At 46.8% G+C, this 15353-nt stretch overlaps 1 protein-coding gene across 1 annotated transcript in view; it reads left to right on the top strand.

Annotated features, from left to right (window-relative positions):
- The first annotated feature begins 5599 nt into the window (after positions 1 to 5599).
- Crebbp (CREB binding protein) overlaps positions 5600 to 15353 on the top strand; it is a 141728-nt gene continuing 131974 nt past the window's right edge. Inside the window, 1 exon segment of the mRNA XM_052759244.1 lies at positions 5600 to 5801. Within this exon segment, the coding sequence (XP_052615204.1) occupies positions 5717 to 5801 (85 nt within the window). The 5' untranslated portion in view covers positions 5600 to 5716.

Genomic DNA, 15353 nt, shown 5'->3' with positions numbered 1-15353 from the left:
CCACTGGGCTTCAGTGACTAACCAATTCCGGTTATTCTTATGTGTGCATGTGTGTGTTGTGCATGCAATGTGTGCATGCATCTTCATGCATGTGTGCTGATGTGCATGCACATGGGTGGGGATGTGTGTGTAGGTAAGAGGCTGACATCAGGTCCCTTTCTCAAGTCCTCTTCACTGTGTTTAGTGACAGTCTCCTGCTGAGCCTGGGGCTCACTCATTTGGCTAGTCTAGCTAGTCCGTTTGATCCAGAGATCCTGTCTCAGCCTCCTGAGGCAGTGCCACATCTGTCTGGCTTTTACGTGGGCTCTGGAGATCTAGACTCAAGCATTCACCACTGAGCCCAATTCCTAGCCAATCTTATTTCATCGTACCCTACCACATTTATACACCATTATATATTTTATACATTATCAGGTTGTAATATTTATAGATGAACAGATTTCTAAGGCCCAGTTATTCCTAGCATTGTTTAGCTGTGTATATTTGTGTTTCACTCTGTAGCTCTATCCAGCCTGGGGCTCACTGAGTAGCACAGGCTAGCCTCGGATTTGCTAGAGCCTAGATAGAGCCTGGAACTTGAGATTCTCCTACCTCCCCTGAAAGTGTTGAAATTATAGAAATGTATCATCACACCCGATTGACCTGCTGGAATTTTGCCCTCATCCTTCGGTCTCCCCCTCCTCATTACCCATGGCTCTCAGGGACACCCACTCATGGGATTTTGTGTGATTTCTTTTTGCCTCACTTCAATGTGCACAGTTGGTGTTCATCTTCCTGCTGCTCCCTCTGCATTGCTTAAAGACAAAGCCCAAATCTGATGCTATTTTCAACCTAGGTCTAAAAAGGTATACTAGAGAGCAAACTATACAAAATCTCAGGTCTGAAACAGTCTTTAAGGCTCTTATGTCCCTTGAAAGATCTGCACCTCAACCTTAACCCCATCCTTCCTGCTGGTGCTTAAAGTAGTAGACTCCCAGCCTGGTCCAGAGTTGGAAAGTCCCAATACCATCCCCACCAATCCCTTCTCACCAATTATACCTTGCCACTTTCCCACCTGGATCTGGCTGGCCAGTCTTGATGCCTTGGTTCATCTCTTATTTTATGCTTTCCAAGCCAACTTTTTAAAAAGTTTTTAAGAAGTTTTATTAAAATACATACCCATTAAAAGTACAGATGTGAAATGGTTCTATGGGGAAAGGTGCATGCTGCCAAGCCTGATGACCTCAGCCTGATCCCTGGGACCACCATGGTGGGAAGAGAGATCCAACTCCAGAATGTTGTCCTTTGACCTCGACACAATACCATTGCACATGCATATCCACCCCACACATGGTAAAATGCCATTTTATTTTATTTTTTAAATATAATTACCAGCTGGACATGGTGGTATATGCTTTTGATCCCAGCACTTGTGAGGCTGAGGCAGGCAGATCTCTGCGAGTCCAAGCCCAGTTTGGTCTACAGAGTGAGTTCCAGGCCTGTGATGGCTATTTAGTGAGACTCTGTCTCAAAAACAAAACAACAATAACAACAAAAGTGTAGATATCAGCCATGTGTGGTGTTGCATGCCTATAATCCTAGAACTCCAGAGGCTGCAGCAGGAGGATTACAGTGAATTTGGGATCAACCTGAGCTACACAGTGAGATCAATGACAACCTGGGCTATCTACATACAAGAGAACCTGTCTCAAAACAAAACAAAATGTGTACATGCCAATAGTTTCTAGTGTATTTACAGAGTTGAATCACAACTACCATTTTGATCACCAAGAGGAGCCCCATCTCTTATAGTTCTGTGCCACCTCATACAGCCCCTGGATACCACTAAGCTATTCACTCTACTGATTTGCCTGTCCTGGAGATGGATGGCTATATATATATATATATATATATATATATATATATATATATATAGCCATACATCTCACACAACATGTGGCTTTTTGTGTCTGGCTTCTTTCTCTGAGCATGATTGATTTCGGGTTCCTTCATAGTGTACCAGTACCAGCATGTCATTCCTTTCTGTGACCAAACACTGTTACACTGTTTGAACAAACAGGTTTACACATCCATCGGCAGATAAAGGTAGATGGATTTTTCTCAGGAAATTGTCCTTGACTTATTCCACATCTTGTTACGCTTCTCTGCCCCGAGTCTGAGCCTTCTGTGAACAGGGACTCCTCCAGCACTGAATGTGGTCTCTGACACTACAGAGGGTTAGGTTTGTGAGAAGAGGAGGCAGCCCCTTGGTGACTTGTCCCCTTCAGGGCCTTGTTTCCTTATCGTTAGGACCGTTAGGACCATGGCAAGTGGAGGTGTGGCAGTGACCTGCTACACTCAGGGCATTCTGAAGTTGACAGTGATATCCAGCTAAAAGTAGGCAGGCAAGACGCGTTACTTGTTCTCTTACCCATGTCCCCCAGCTAGCGTTCTCTGAGGAGACTCAGACTGAGGGAGCAATAGAAAGGAAAACCAGGTATCAACAAGTACCAGAGGAACTGATCAAAATGATGCAGCTGAGAATGAGTAGGAAATGGTTTTGAGGAGGTGTTTTAGGGTTGGGCACAAAGGAGAATGAGGAGTGAGGCGCTTGTGTCTAAGAAGTGTGACCCAGGTTCTGCCCTGCCATGCTTACTCCGAATTGTGGGGACTGAGTTTCTCAGTTCTCTTTGTAAACTGGAGTATGGCCCAATACCAAAGCTGCCCACAAGCAGAAGAATGACTCAAGTCAAGGACATACTAGTAGACAACATATTTACTAAGAGCTTCCTTTGGGGAAAGGCCTTGGATTCTCTAGATGGCTAGACACCATGTTCATGCTATGGAGTAGTGGCCCATCAGGGTAGACCCATTCTTCTTAAAAGCCAGAGGCCTTCAGGACTGGGGGACCTGAGACTGCATCCACTCATTCAGTCATAAAATCCACAAACCTGCTTCTTAGTTGAAACCATAACCATGACCAAGATGTAGCCTCTGCCCTCAGTAAATACAATGCCTCACGATGACAACAATACCCAGGGCACTTCATATGCAGAGTGATTCTGGCCCCCTGTCCCTCTGTGGCTCCACACACTTCCTCCTCTCCCAAGAAGACGGACTTCTGAATATTCTGGCTAGGATTTCCCATGCTTGTTACTTTAACTTCTCCAATAGAGCACACGGGGACGTCTTTGTGCTTTTGCCCAGGGAATTAGTACAGTGGCAATACTCTGAAGAGTCTCAAGAAATACTCGATGAATAAATAAAGACATAAATGAACTGGTGTATTACTATTATGGCCTCTGATGTTGCCCAGAAGTGATCTCTGAGGCCCTAAAGTGGGACAGAAGAGGTTCCTGGAGCAAGTGAGGTTTGGACTGGGTTTTGGAGGTGAATTTCTGTGCTAGTGACAGGTGTTGTCAGCACTGTGAATAGCATTGACAAAACTATAAAATATCTCATGATGAGAACTACCTAGTGGATGTGTGGGTGTGGGATGCTGATGGGGTAGAGTGATGGGAAAGAAGGGACAGATGAAACAGGAGTGAACAGTGTAAAAAATGTGCATCACTCAATCCTGGCCCAATCACTGTTCAATGTATATATGTGTGTATACATACATCGTGTTTACTTTATAAATGTTCTTAGTGTTTGTCCTTTGTATAGGAGGAGCTAATTTGTTTCAAATAGGTTTTTCTCTCTTTTCTTTTTTTGCAGAAAGGTGATTTTGGTGCTATGTGGAGAAAAACGTGAAACACAAGAAAAGCTTATGTGAAAAGTTGCCTCAGTCACAGGATGGGCCCATGATGGACAAAACACCGGGTGGCAGCGGTGTGTGGAGGAGGAGCCCATTCTTCAGGTAAAGACGTGGGGAGACTGGCTGCGGTGTGGGCGGGTGGGGAGGGAGGGGCCGCCTGACTCACAGGTTTCTGGATTAGGAAACGGGTGCTGGTGATACCTTGAAGATAAGGACTTCCGAGTCAAGCTGGCCAGTTTTGAGAGATAGTTAACAGATGGGAAAACTTTAGCTTTTGAGGTGTGTGAGACAGTGGCCCAGGTGAGAAGGTCTCCCTGCGATCCAACATTCTCCTGGGCACCTGCCAGAGCCAGGGTGGTTGTCCGAGGTGGGGCACACCCCTAGGACACCGAAGCCCTTGGTGTTGGTACCAGGACCCTGCTCATCTCCAGGAGGCAGCGCTCCCAGCCTCTTCCTTCAGGTGACAGCGTTGGACCTGGCCCCCATCATGTTGGGCTTGGGAATAGGCGCTCAGGAGCCTAGCGATGCCCTTGCTAAACTTGGGGAGAACAAGGGCTCAAATCTCGACCTGTCGTTTTCTCCCTCGGTGATCTCGGGAAAAGTTGCTTTGCGCTTCCCTGCCTCAGTTTCCCCATCTGCACACACTCGGGAACAGACCCGAGGACAGCCTGTAACCTGCAGACACCACTTCTCCATCACTAGCATAGGACGAGGGGAAGAGGCGCGGAGTGCGCTGGCGTCTTTCTAGTCCGATGTCACCCGGGAGGCTCGCGAGCAGGGAGGCGAGGAGCCAGCTGCGAAGAGGCAGGGCTGCCGGGGCGGGACCGGACGGGCTGGGCTCCGACCAGCGCCGACTCCGCGCCCGGGGGCCCAGGCTCGAGCCCAGGGCATCCTCCTCTCGCGTGCCGCGCCTCTGACGCCGTCAGAACAAAAGTGGACGCCTGCTCTGCGCCCCCCACGTCCCGCAGGCCCGGCCCAGCGCCGCAGCCCTCCGCCTCACGCACTGCCGCCGCGCCTTCGACCCTTCCACCCGAGCACGCTCGGCTCTTTCCGCCGCGGTCGGCGCAGGTGGAGGGGGCGGGGCGGGGGCCGTGCGTGGTGACGCCGCGGGGGGGTGACGTACAGGCGTGCCCCGCCCCCTCCCCCTCCCCGTTCAGGCTCTGGAAAGAGAAGAAAAAAAACTTTCTTTTTTTTTTAATTGAGGAATCAACAGCCGCCATCTTGTCGCGGACCCGACCGGGGCTTCGAGCGCGATCTACTCGGCCCCGCCGGTCCCGGGCCCCACAACCGCCCGCGCACCCCGCTCCGCCTGGCCGGCCCGCTCCGCCCGGCCCTCGGCTCCCGCCCCGGCGGCCCCGCTCGCCTCTCGGCTCGGCCTCCCGGAGCCCGGCGGCGGCGGCCGCGGCGGCCGCGGCGGCGGCGGCACGGGGTGGGGGGGGCCGCGGCGCGGCGGCGGCTCCGCTCGGCGCATTGTTTTTCCTCACGGCGGCGGCGGGCCGCGGGCGGGCGGCGGAGCCCGAAGTCCCCCGGTCGTCCGGCCGCGGGCGAATTCATTAAGTGGGGCGCGCGGGGAAGGGGGGGGCGGCGAGGCGGCGGCGGCGGCGGCGGCACCACCATGTTCCCGGGCGCCGCCTGAGCCGTGGGGCCGGGCGCCGTCGCTGCCAGCCGGGCCCGCGGAGGCGGCCGGGCCGCTGGGGTGCCCGGGCCGCGGAGTGTCGCGCTCGGGAGGCGGGCAGGGGATGAGGGGGCCGCGGCCGGTGGCGGCGGCGGCCGGGGGCGGGCGGTGAGCGCTGCGGGGCGCTGTTGCTGAGGCTGAGATTTGGCCGCCGCCTCCCCCACCCGGCCTGCGCCCTCCGCGGCCCGGCCCGCGCTCCTGCGCTCGCTCCTCGCTGGCTCGCCTGCTCGCAGCCGCCGGCCCGACCCCCGTCCGGGCCGCGTCGTGCCGCCCGCGCTCGGGGCTGTTTCCGCGAGCAGGTGAAGATGGCCGAGAACTTGCTGGACGGACCGCCCAACCCCAAACGAGCCAAACTCAGCTCCCCCGGCTTCTCCGCGAATGACAGCACAGGTGAGGCTAGGGCCGGGCGCGCTGTCAGCGTCCGTGGCGGGGAGGGAGCTGAGGGTCGCATTGGCGGGAGGTTCCGTCCCGGGCCCTGGGCTGCGCGTCCCGGCCGGGGAGGAAAAGTGAAGCGGGGGCGCGGCCGAGTGTCCGCACGCGTGGCCGGCCGGGATGACAGCGGAGGGGACCTTGGAGGTTTGGAGGGAGAGAATGCGACCGAGAGGTAATGAGGGCTTTCGAGACCGGACCCCCCACTCTAGACGCTGCAGTCGCGGACACAGCTGCCACCGGCTTAGGAGTTGCGACTGAGAAGTTTCTTGGAATGTGTTGCTTTGGAAAACGCTTGGTGGTTATTTTGAAACTCTTGATTCTTTCTTTCATTTTTTTGTTTTTGATCACCTAGTAATTTTTTTTTTTCAAAACCCCAAACTCCATTTGCAAGATGTCATCAAAGTTGATGTGGTGTCTTTCATTTACATACGTAACCTTAAAAAGAAGCTAGCAAGCTTTTAAAGTCCAAAATGTACTCCAGTCTCCCTTTGAGTTTGGGCTGGTTTTACCGTAGAGATGTAAAATTTAAAAATTAAGGACTGTAGGACTTTCAGTTTTTCAGAAAAAAAAAAGCAAGATACTACTAAATCTTCTCCTGCCCCACTTAATAGCTTCCCCGCAAACTTTCTTAGATGAGTATGATCATGTCGTGTGCCCAGTTTTCTGTTCATTCAGTAATTCAGACTTCTTCTGGACAGCTCTATGGTGACATTACCAATGATTTGTATTTCCTCTTTTAAGCTCTCCTTCGCAATAAAAACTTGAGCGCTGCTGTGAACAATGCCGGCTCACCGCAGCTAGCGTTTCTCCAGTACGTTCTTGTAGTAGCGGCATCTGAAAATGAGTTTCTGATGAATGGGTCCAAATCAAATTACATTGCTGCCTGCAGATTGGCGCTAGACACAGCTGTTCAAGTTGTGGAAGTCTTTCTGTGACTTTACACAAGTGTATTAAAAAATATTTCTACTGTTGAAACAAAACTTAGATTTTGTGGCTTCAGTTTGAATAGTGTTCCTGGAATCCATTCATGAAAGGAGCCGTGTAATATTAGTTAATGTAGAAATGAGAGGTGAGTGTTCTCCCTCCCCCATCGTTTTTCAGGAGAGTTTTGTTTACTTAAAATTTGTTCAGCAGTGGGAAGGAATAAATAATTCTCGGGGGGAGAAAAGTCACTAATGGGACTTTTTTTTTAAATGACAAGTTGATTTTGACGTTTATTTTCATAAAAATCTACTTATTGATGTGAGAAATATGGAAACAATGGTTTAAATGCTCTTCTGCAACATAGAGCACCCTTGCTTTAGTGATCTTGCTATGTTTGAGCCAGAAGACTGTAATCATGTGAAGTATAATACCAGGCAAGTTTAGTCCTGGAGCTTCCGAAGCTTGTCCTCTGACACTGGTCACTTAAAGACTTTCCAGCTTTGCTCTTATTGAGTGAGCTTATTGCAGATTTTTTTCTTAAAAGTGGGGCAAATTAATAACAGGACAACAAAAAGACCTGCAGTATTACATACATCCAGCTGTTTACAAGATGGAACCCAAAAGATGGCTTTTTTTGATATAGCTTCTGTTACTGGATGGTCAGATATTTACTTAATGTGCTGCTAATCAGAGCAGAGCTTATCAGAAAGGATTTTCTGAAATTAACCACTTTGTCCCCTTCCCTTTCCAATTTTTTACCCAGGAAAAGCACAAGAGCACATTAGCATCTCCAAATGTATGAAACGCTTCTGACTTAAATGATCAAAAGAATAAGATGACATTCGTATTTAAGTTTAGTCTTTGGTGACATGAAATGCACCATCACTTTGTCTTGAAAGGGTATATTAGGGTGCACTGCTGAGGAAGGGGTCATCATTGAACACAGTAAACAGGGGAAACCTCGTCAAGAATAACTTTTAGTCTAAGATTCAGTAACAAGATAGACAGGTCTTAAGATGTCAATTGAACAAATGGCTGAAGTATTTACATTAAATATTTTTAAAGGAATGATGGCTGGCATAGAGATAGAAATAGATCATTATTGAGAGAAATTTAATATTGTTTTAGTGAGGGATTCTATTTCAGGCCTCCAAGAGAAAATTGGACCAGGGTGGGCAATGTGTGTGTTCTCAGCACAAGATCAAATTTGAGGGAGGTGATTGGAGGAGGAGAGGGAACGGAGAGCCCTAGACCCTGAGAAACAGCAGCTACTTGAACTGGTGTGATACAGGCCACATCACTGTCTTGTGAAGCCATCAAGTGCATTATAGTCCTTTCTAAGGATGGCAGTGGGTGGAGAAGAGAGTACCCTTGATGTGGAGGAGCCTACCAAGCCTATAGAGTACTTGGAGTTCACCAAGGGGAGCGTCCATGTATGCATAAACCACTCCACTAGGGGCCAGGCAGCATCTGCGGGATGAGTGCCTTTGTCACTTAAGATGGGGAGAGCGCAGAGAGGAAGAGGGAAGGTGCCTGGAGGAGGGCAGCAAGAGGGAGGAGAAGCTGCTTCTCACCCTACTGTCTAGGCAGTTCTGCAGTGGCATAGAATCAGATGTCATCAGAGGTTGGCACAGTCCTGTTTTCTTGTTCTGTGTTGAATCGTTAAGTACTTTGGTACTTTGTAAGAAGGGGGAGGGACTTCTGTTACCAATATATAGTTAGTTGGTTGTGTGTTGCAAACTTTCTCTTAAGATGTCCAAATTACTTACTCTAGTATCTTTTAACACTAGGGATTGATATTGGAACAGTGTAGGAGAAATAAATATTCAGGCAGGTAGTAGACTTTTTTTTTTTTTTTAACATTTATGAAGCGTTTTTTGTTTGTTTGTGGTAAGACAGAGTATTGCTGATTACTTCAGTCTGTCTTGGAATGTGCTATGTAACCCAAGCTGTCTGTGAACTCCGGATCCTCCTGCCTCAGCCTTTCAAGTACTACTAGTATTATAGGCATACATCATCACACTTAGTGATCTGGGCAGTTTTATGGCAAAATTTGTGTGTAACAAATAGGCCATTTAAGAGCTGTTAGGACCGGCAAGATGGCTCAGTGGGTAAAGAAAGATACTTGCCATGTAAGCCTGGTGATCTGGGTTCAATCTCCAGAACCCCTATAAAGGTGGAAGGAGAGAACTGACTCCACAAAGTTCTCCTCTGACCTTTAAGTGTGCCATGGCACGGACATCTCCCTCTCTCTCTCAACACACACACACACACACACACACACTAAAATTTCATAAAAAGTTTTAAATTTGTCCTTTTTTTTTTTTCCGGTTTTTTGAGACAGGGTTTCTCTGTGTAGCTTTGCGCCTCTCTTGGAACTCACTTGGTAGCCCAGGCTGGCCTCGAACTCACAGAGATCCGCCTGGCTCTGCCTCCCAAGTGCTGGGATTAAAGGCGTGCGCCACCACCGCCCGGCTTAAATTTGTCTTTTGAAAATCGAACACAGGTATGGCCCTAAACCATTGTGATTATATTTTATAATGCTTATTATGCCTTTTAAAAAACCCGTTTTTCATTTTTTTTTACTTTGAGAAAAAGGTGATGTATCTAAAACTATATCAGATTGCCTATATATCCTAGGCTGGCCTCAAACCTGTGATTCTCTAAAACTATATCAGATTGCCTATATATCCTAGGCTGGCCTCAAACCTGTGATTCTCCTGCCTCAATCTCCTGAGTGTTGCTGGGATTACAGGCATGCTTTGTGATCACTAGCAAAAGGTAATTTTTCAAGAGGTATAGTCTCACTATGTTGTCTAGGCCAGCCCTCAACTCTTAGGCTACAGTGAGCCTCCTGTCTCAGCCTTCTACTAAGGAGCTATGAGTCTGTTCAAGTACAGTAGAGAAGTGTATTTAAAGAGCTTGTGGTGAATATGATTACCACCAACAGCTTTTCCTGCTAAATGGTGATCTTCATTGTGTGTAGCCTTGACGATCGGACAGTGCTTTTTTCCAAGCCCTCTTGGAAGCTTGGGAAGAGAAGATACATTTATTGCTGTTTTCTAGATGAGGACCCATAACCTAAGGGGGATCTAGATTTGGGTGAGATAGCTCAGCATGTAAAGGCACGTGCCACCAAGCCTGAGAACTTGAGTTTGATCCCAGTTCTGTACATAGTGTAAGGAGAGAACTGACTCCTGCAAGTTGTCCTCTGACCTTCATACATGAGTCATGACATATACATGCCCTGCGCACGCGCGCGCACACACGCACACACACACAAATAAATAAATAAATAAATAATGTAATAAAACAGTATTTTTTAAAAAATGATTGTTCTAGGAATTTATTTTATAAATTGGTACCTCTAAAGAATTTACTTCATGACTCGGGGACTGGAGGGATGGCTCAGTGCTTAAGAGAGCATTGACTGCTCTTTCAGAGGTCCCTGTTTCAATTCCAAGCACCCACATGGCAGCTTACAACTGCCTGTAACTCCAGTTCCAGGGGATCTGGATTTTTCAGACACTGCACACACAATGCTGCGCAGGCATACATGCAGGCACAACACCTACCCATGTAAAATTTAACAGAGAATTTGCTTTGACTCATGGACAGTGGTACTTGCCAGGTTTCAGTGGCACACACCTGTGATTCCAGCACTCTGGAGGCTGTAGCAGAAGGGGGCTAGCCTAGACAACATTATGAGTTCTGGGCAAGCTTGTGCTACAAAGCAGGTCTCAGTCTCTCTGTTTATCTCTGTCTCTCTGTTTCTCTTTCATTTTTTTCTCTCTTCCTCCCTCCTCCCTTTTCAACCCCCCCCCCCACACACACACACACACAAGCAGTCCTTTTCAGAAAATTTATAACGTTTGGTGGTTGGGGGTAGGGTATATAACATGGAGTATGCTGGGCCTCCTTTTCCTCTGATTCTGGTGTTATATTCCATCTAAACTGGATAGGCTCACGTTCTTGTTTACTTAAGGGTGTAATTGAGAAATAGTTATTTTACCTTATTATTGTCTAGACTAAATGGGAGATAAAAAGTTTTTGTAAGACTTTTTGACTGTATCTTGCCATGAAAGTAGGGACCTTTTAGGAATGGGAAGGGGGGCTGCACTGGTAGCTCTTCAGAAAAGATGTGTAAATGTGAAGCACACCAGTGGTGCCATAGTGGTAAAAGGTTGGGGTTCTGGAATTGTGGTTAGTTTTTGTTTTCTTGAGACAGGATTTCATGGAGTTCAGACTGGCCATGAATTCCTGATGCTCTTGCTGCCACCTCCTGAGTTTCTGGGATTACAGATATGCTCTGCTATACCCTACTTGATTCGGTAACTCTTAAACATAGTTGAAAATGGCTTATAAAGGAATTGAGGCTTATTTCTGCTGTTGGAAATTGATGCTAGGTTGTAAGCCAGTAATTTTACTTCTGCCATTGTGGTTGGCTCTCACAGTACCCCATTACTTAGGGCTCTGCAAAAAAAAAAAAAAACCACACTTTTTTTTTTTTTTTTTTTTTTTTTGGTTTTTCGAGACAGGGTTTCTCTGTGTAGCTTTGCGCCTTTCCTGGGACTCACTTGGTAGCCCAGGCTGGCCTCGAACTCACAGAGATCCGCCTGGCTCTGCCTCCCGAGTGCTGGGATTAAAGGCGTGTGCCACCACCGCCCGGCCACTTTTTTTTTTTAATTAGTGTTTTTACTTCATGTTTGTAAACAAAAATTTAAAAGGGGGTGGCTAACTGCCTTTGTTAAGATGAAGTTTTCCTATTGTGGTTTGTAAAGATTAGGAAAGCTTGCTAGTTTAGTTATTGGGGTTCCATTAGTGAGGGTCTCAACTCTTTATCTTATTCAGATCAGCACTGGGTGTGTATTTCAAGAGATTACATGGTGTCTCAGTCATCTGTGACTCTAGTTCCAGGAGATCTGTCTGTCTTCTGGCCTTTGTGGGCACTAGGTACACAGATGGTATACATATAAGCATGCGGGCAAACGCTAAGAATACATAAAATAATAATTTTTTAAGACCAGGTGGTGGTGGTGAGTGCTTTTAATCCCAGCACTTGGAAGGCAGAGACAGGCAGATCTCTTGAGTTCGAGGCCAGCCTGGTCTACAGAGCGAGCTCCAGGACAGGTTCCAAAGCTATACAGAAAAACCCTGTCTCGAAAAACAAAAAACAATTTTTTTAAAGGTTTTGTGCTCCAGTGAGGTTAGTTCTAGCCAAGGAATTTTGGTGTCAGCCTCTCAGAGCTTGTGCTGGTGGGCTCTGTGGATCTTCAAAGGTTAGGGCTGAACTTTGCACCATTCCCACTGCTCATTAGCACCAGGACCCCCACCACCACACCTCTACAATGCATCAGTGAACAACTTCTGTAAAGGGCCAGAGAGGACATATTTCTGGCTCTGTGGGGGCATCTGGTCTCGTGTTTTAACTATTCAACTTAGTCATTATGGTAAAAACTCAGCCATAGACATTATGTGGACATAGCTATCTCCTCTTAAATTTTAATGTAAAAATTAGCATCCAAAGAATTTTCCCTTGAGCCACAGCTTGATGATTTGAGTGGCATGGGACTCATGGGACTCAAGCACCCGTTTGGGAATACTGGCCTGCTGTGGCTGTTCCCAGCTGGGCACAACAGTGGCCCAAGTTTTCTGAGACTGTTGTACCTGGCCTGGACAGTGACCATTACTTAGGGTAAGATCAGCACTTCGCAGTAGGAGGTGCTTGCTTACGGGTGTGTTTGTTTATTTTCTGTAATAGTTTTATATACTATATTTAAAATCAGATAAGTTTAACAGAAAGCCAGGTAACTTCATAAGGTGGCTTTGTTCTTTTGCTGGCCATTTTGCTTCTTGCTGACTCTAGTAGCCCACAGCATTCTTTTCCCTGCTACTTTGTCACCTCAGGTCTTCAACATCCTTCCTTTTCTGTGACACTAGATGGTAAGCAGCTCTGTTAGACTTCCCACAATTGCCCCACTGGCACTGGGCACAGCAGATAGAGGCTTACTTGCACAGTAGGCCTGTAGGAGATGTTGGAGGCAATATTCATTTTTTTGTCCTTGAAAATGCTCTTAGTTTTCTCCTAAGACTTTGCTTTTACACTGCTTGCCACCACTCTTTGGGTCTGTCTGTCCATCTGTCTGTGTGTCATTGTGTGTGTACCATCCCCTGCCCCCTTTTGTTTTCTGAGACAGGGTTTCTCTGTGTAGTCCTGGTTGTCCTAAACTCTGGAACTCTGTCCTGGAAGCTCTGTAGACCAGACTAGCCTTGAGCTCACAGAGATCCACCTGCCTCTGCTTCCCAAGTGCTGGGATCAAAGATGTGCACCACTGCCACCTAGGATTATTCCCTTTTTTCTTTCTTTCTTTTTTTTTTTTTTCAAGACAGGGTTTCTCTGTATTGTTTTGGTGCCTGTCCTGGATTTCACTCTGTAGACCAGGCTGGCCTCGAACTCACAGATCCACCTGGCTCTGCCTCCCGAGTGCTGGGATTAAAGGCATGCACCGCCACCACTGCCTGGCTATTCCCTTTTCTTAATTCTGATGTTTTCACTGTTGATAACCTAGCTGGTGAGCTCTGGCAAGATTTCAACTCTCTAACCTCAGTTTTTTTCATCTGTAAAATGGGATGATTGTTATATTATTACAGTATTATCTGAGGTGATGCCTGGAAAGTACCTGGCCTGGAGGAAATGCTCAGTGAACAAGAGCTGGCAGTGTAGCTACCAGGGCATGTGGTTGTGGTTTGTCCTCTGAGGACTTCGGGAATGCTAATCTGATCAGACCCTGTTAATTGCTGGAAACAGCAATAGCTATGCACGTGTTACCACAGAAACCCATGTATAGGTGAGTCTATGGTATACCCTCACTGGATATAAAACAAGGAATTCTGTAATCAGTACTATTGATTTTTGTCTCCATTTTTACTTTTTAAATATAAGATTTATTAAATTTATTTCATGTGTCTTGCCTGCATTTGTCCATGTTTGTGTAGTGCCCTCAGAGGCCACAAGGGGGCATCAAATCCACTAAAATTGGAGTTACAGGTGGTTGTCAGCTGCCTCGTGGGTGCTGGGAATCGAACCTCCCGTCCTTTGGAAGAACAGCCAGCTCTCTTAACTACTAAGTCGCCCTTCACTTAATTTTTTAAAACTAGAAACATGATAGCTATGAAAAATTTAAATTATAAAAATTTATGCTTTCTGTAAACTCTTGATAATTTCTAAACATATTTCATGGACTTAAGTCTTAATTATGTGATTCTGTACCTTACTACTGTGTGTCTTAAAATCCAGTCTGAATTTTCATTAACACTGTACAGAGATTTGGGTTGATACCTTTCAGTGGCTTAGAACTGTTCACACAACTCTGAAACACAACTAAGAAAAAGAATACAAAATACAGTTAAGTGTGAAAATGACTCAAGGAGTGACCCAAAGAGGATATAGTTATTCCCTCCTGTTCTGAGCGTTGCAGTATGTAGAATCCCAGGGAACCGAGGTGGGGCCAGTGGTCTTCCCAACTCTTGTTACCTCCCTGGCCTTTCCTGCTGTACCATAGTGCTAATCAGTCAGTCGGGGAAGCCCAGCTATTTTCTCAGTTCAGGGCTGGAAATAGGACCCTTGCTGTGACAGTCTTTTCTTCCTGGGTGTCATAGTACACACATCTCTTGTATAACTCCTCTTCTGGTTGTTCCCAGATGTCTCTCAGAAGCCCTCATACCCCTGGGCATGCCCTCTGTCCTCAGATGTGATCTGATGTTAGTACACATACTCTCTCACTGGTCACTCATTTCTGTTTTTGCTTTTGTTTTGAGACTGGCTGTCCTAGAATTCCTATTAAAACTTACTGTTAAGAAATACTTGAGCCGGGCGGTGGTGGCGCACGTCTTTAATCCCAGCACTCGGGAGGCAGAGCCAGGCGGATCTCTGTGAGTTCGAGGCCAGCCTGGGCTACCAAGTGAGTTCCAGGAAAGGCGCAAAGCTACACAGAGAAACCCTGTCTCGAAAAACCAAAAAAAAAAAAAAAAGAAATACTTGAATATTATCTCTAGTGACATTTCCCCCTGTGTTTTGTTTCTATTAATCAAAAAGAGTATTTAGTTGAAGCATTGCTAAGAATAGTAAAACCTAGCAGTGAAAATCTTACTTCTTCCCTATCTTAAGTGGCCCATGTGCTGCTGTTTGGGCAATCTTTACCTCTGCCTTATTGTGTATAACAGGTATTTCTTAGAGCTGCACTTGAATTCAGTCTTTAGTATAGAGAATGATCTGCTTAATAGGGTTATACAATTCTCTTGTAATATAAATTATTTTTATGATAGAAAAGCTTCCCCTCTTCCCAGATAGTTTTGCATTTTTCTTAAGAGAACATTACCACCTATCCATGTTTACTTATTTGATTACTTTGTGTGGTGAGGGTGCGTGTGTGCATGGCACTTGTGTGGAGGTCAGAGGAGACCATGGAGTTTTTTTTTCTTCCTTTGCTACATGGTCCCATGGGTTGAACTTGAGTTTGGCTGCAGGTGCCTTCACTTGCTGTATCATTTGCCAGCTTCCTCTTGCATGTTTTAACTTTATAGTTA

This window comes from Peromyscus californicus, unplaced genomic scaffold (assembly GCF_007827085.1).
Source record: "Peromyscus californicus insignis strain IS unplaced genomic scaffold, ASM782708v3 Scaffold_3__1_contigs__length_106647218, whole genome shotgun sequence".
NCBI classification, from domain to species: domain Eukaryota; kingdom Metazoa; phylum Chordata; class Mammalia; order Rodentia; family Cricetidae; genus Peromyscus; species Peromyscus californicus.
The sequence above is the reverse complement of the archived record's forward strand: the minus strand, read 5'-3'. Positions and strand labels throughout refer to the sequence as shown.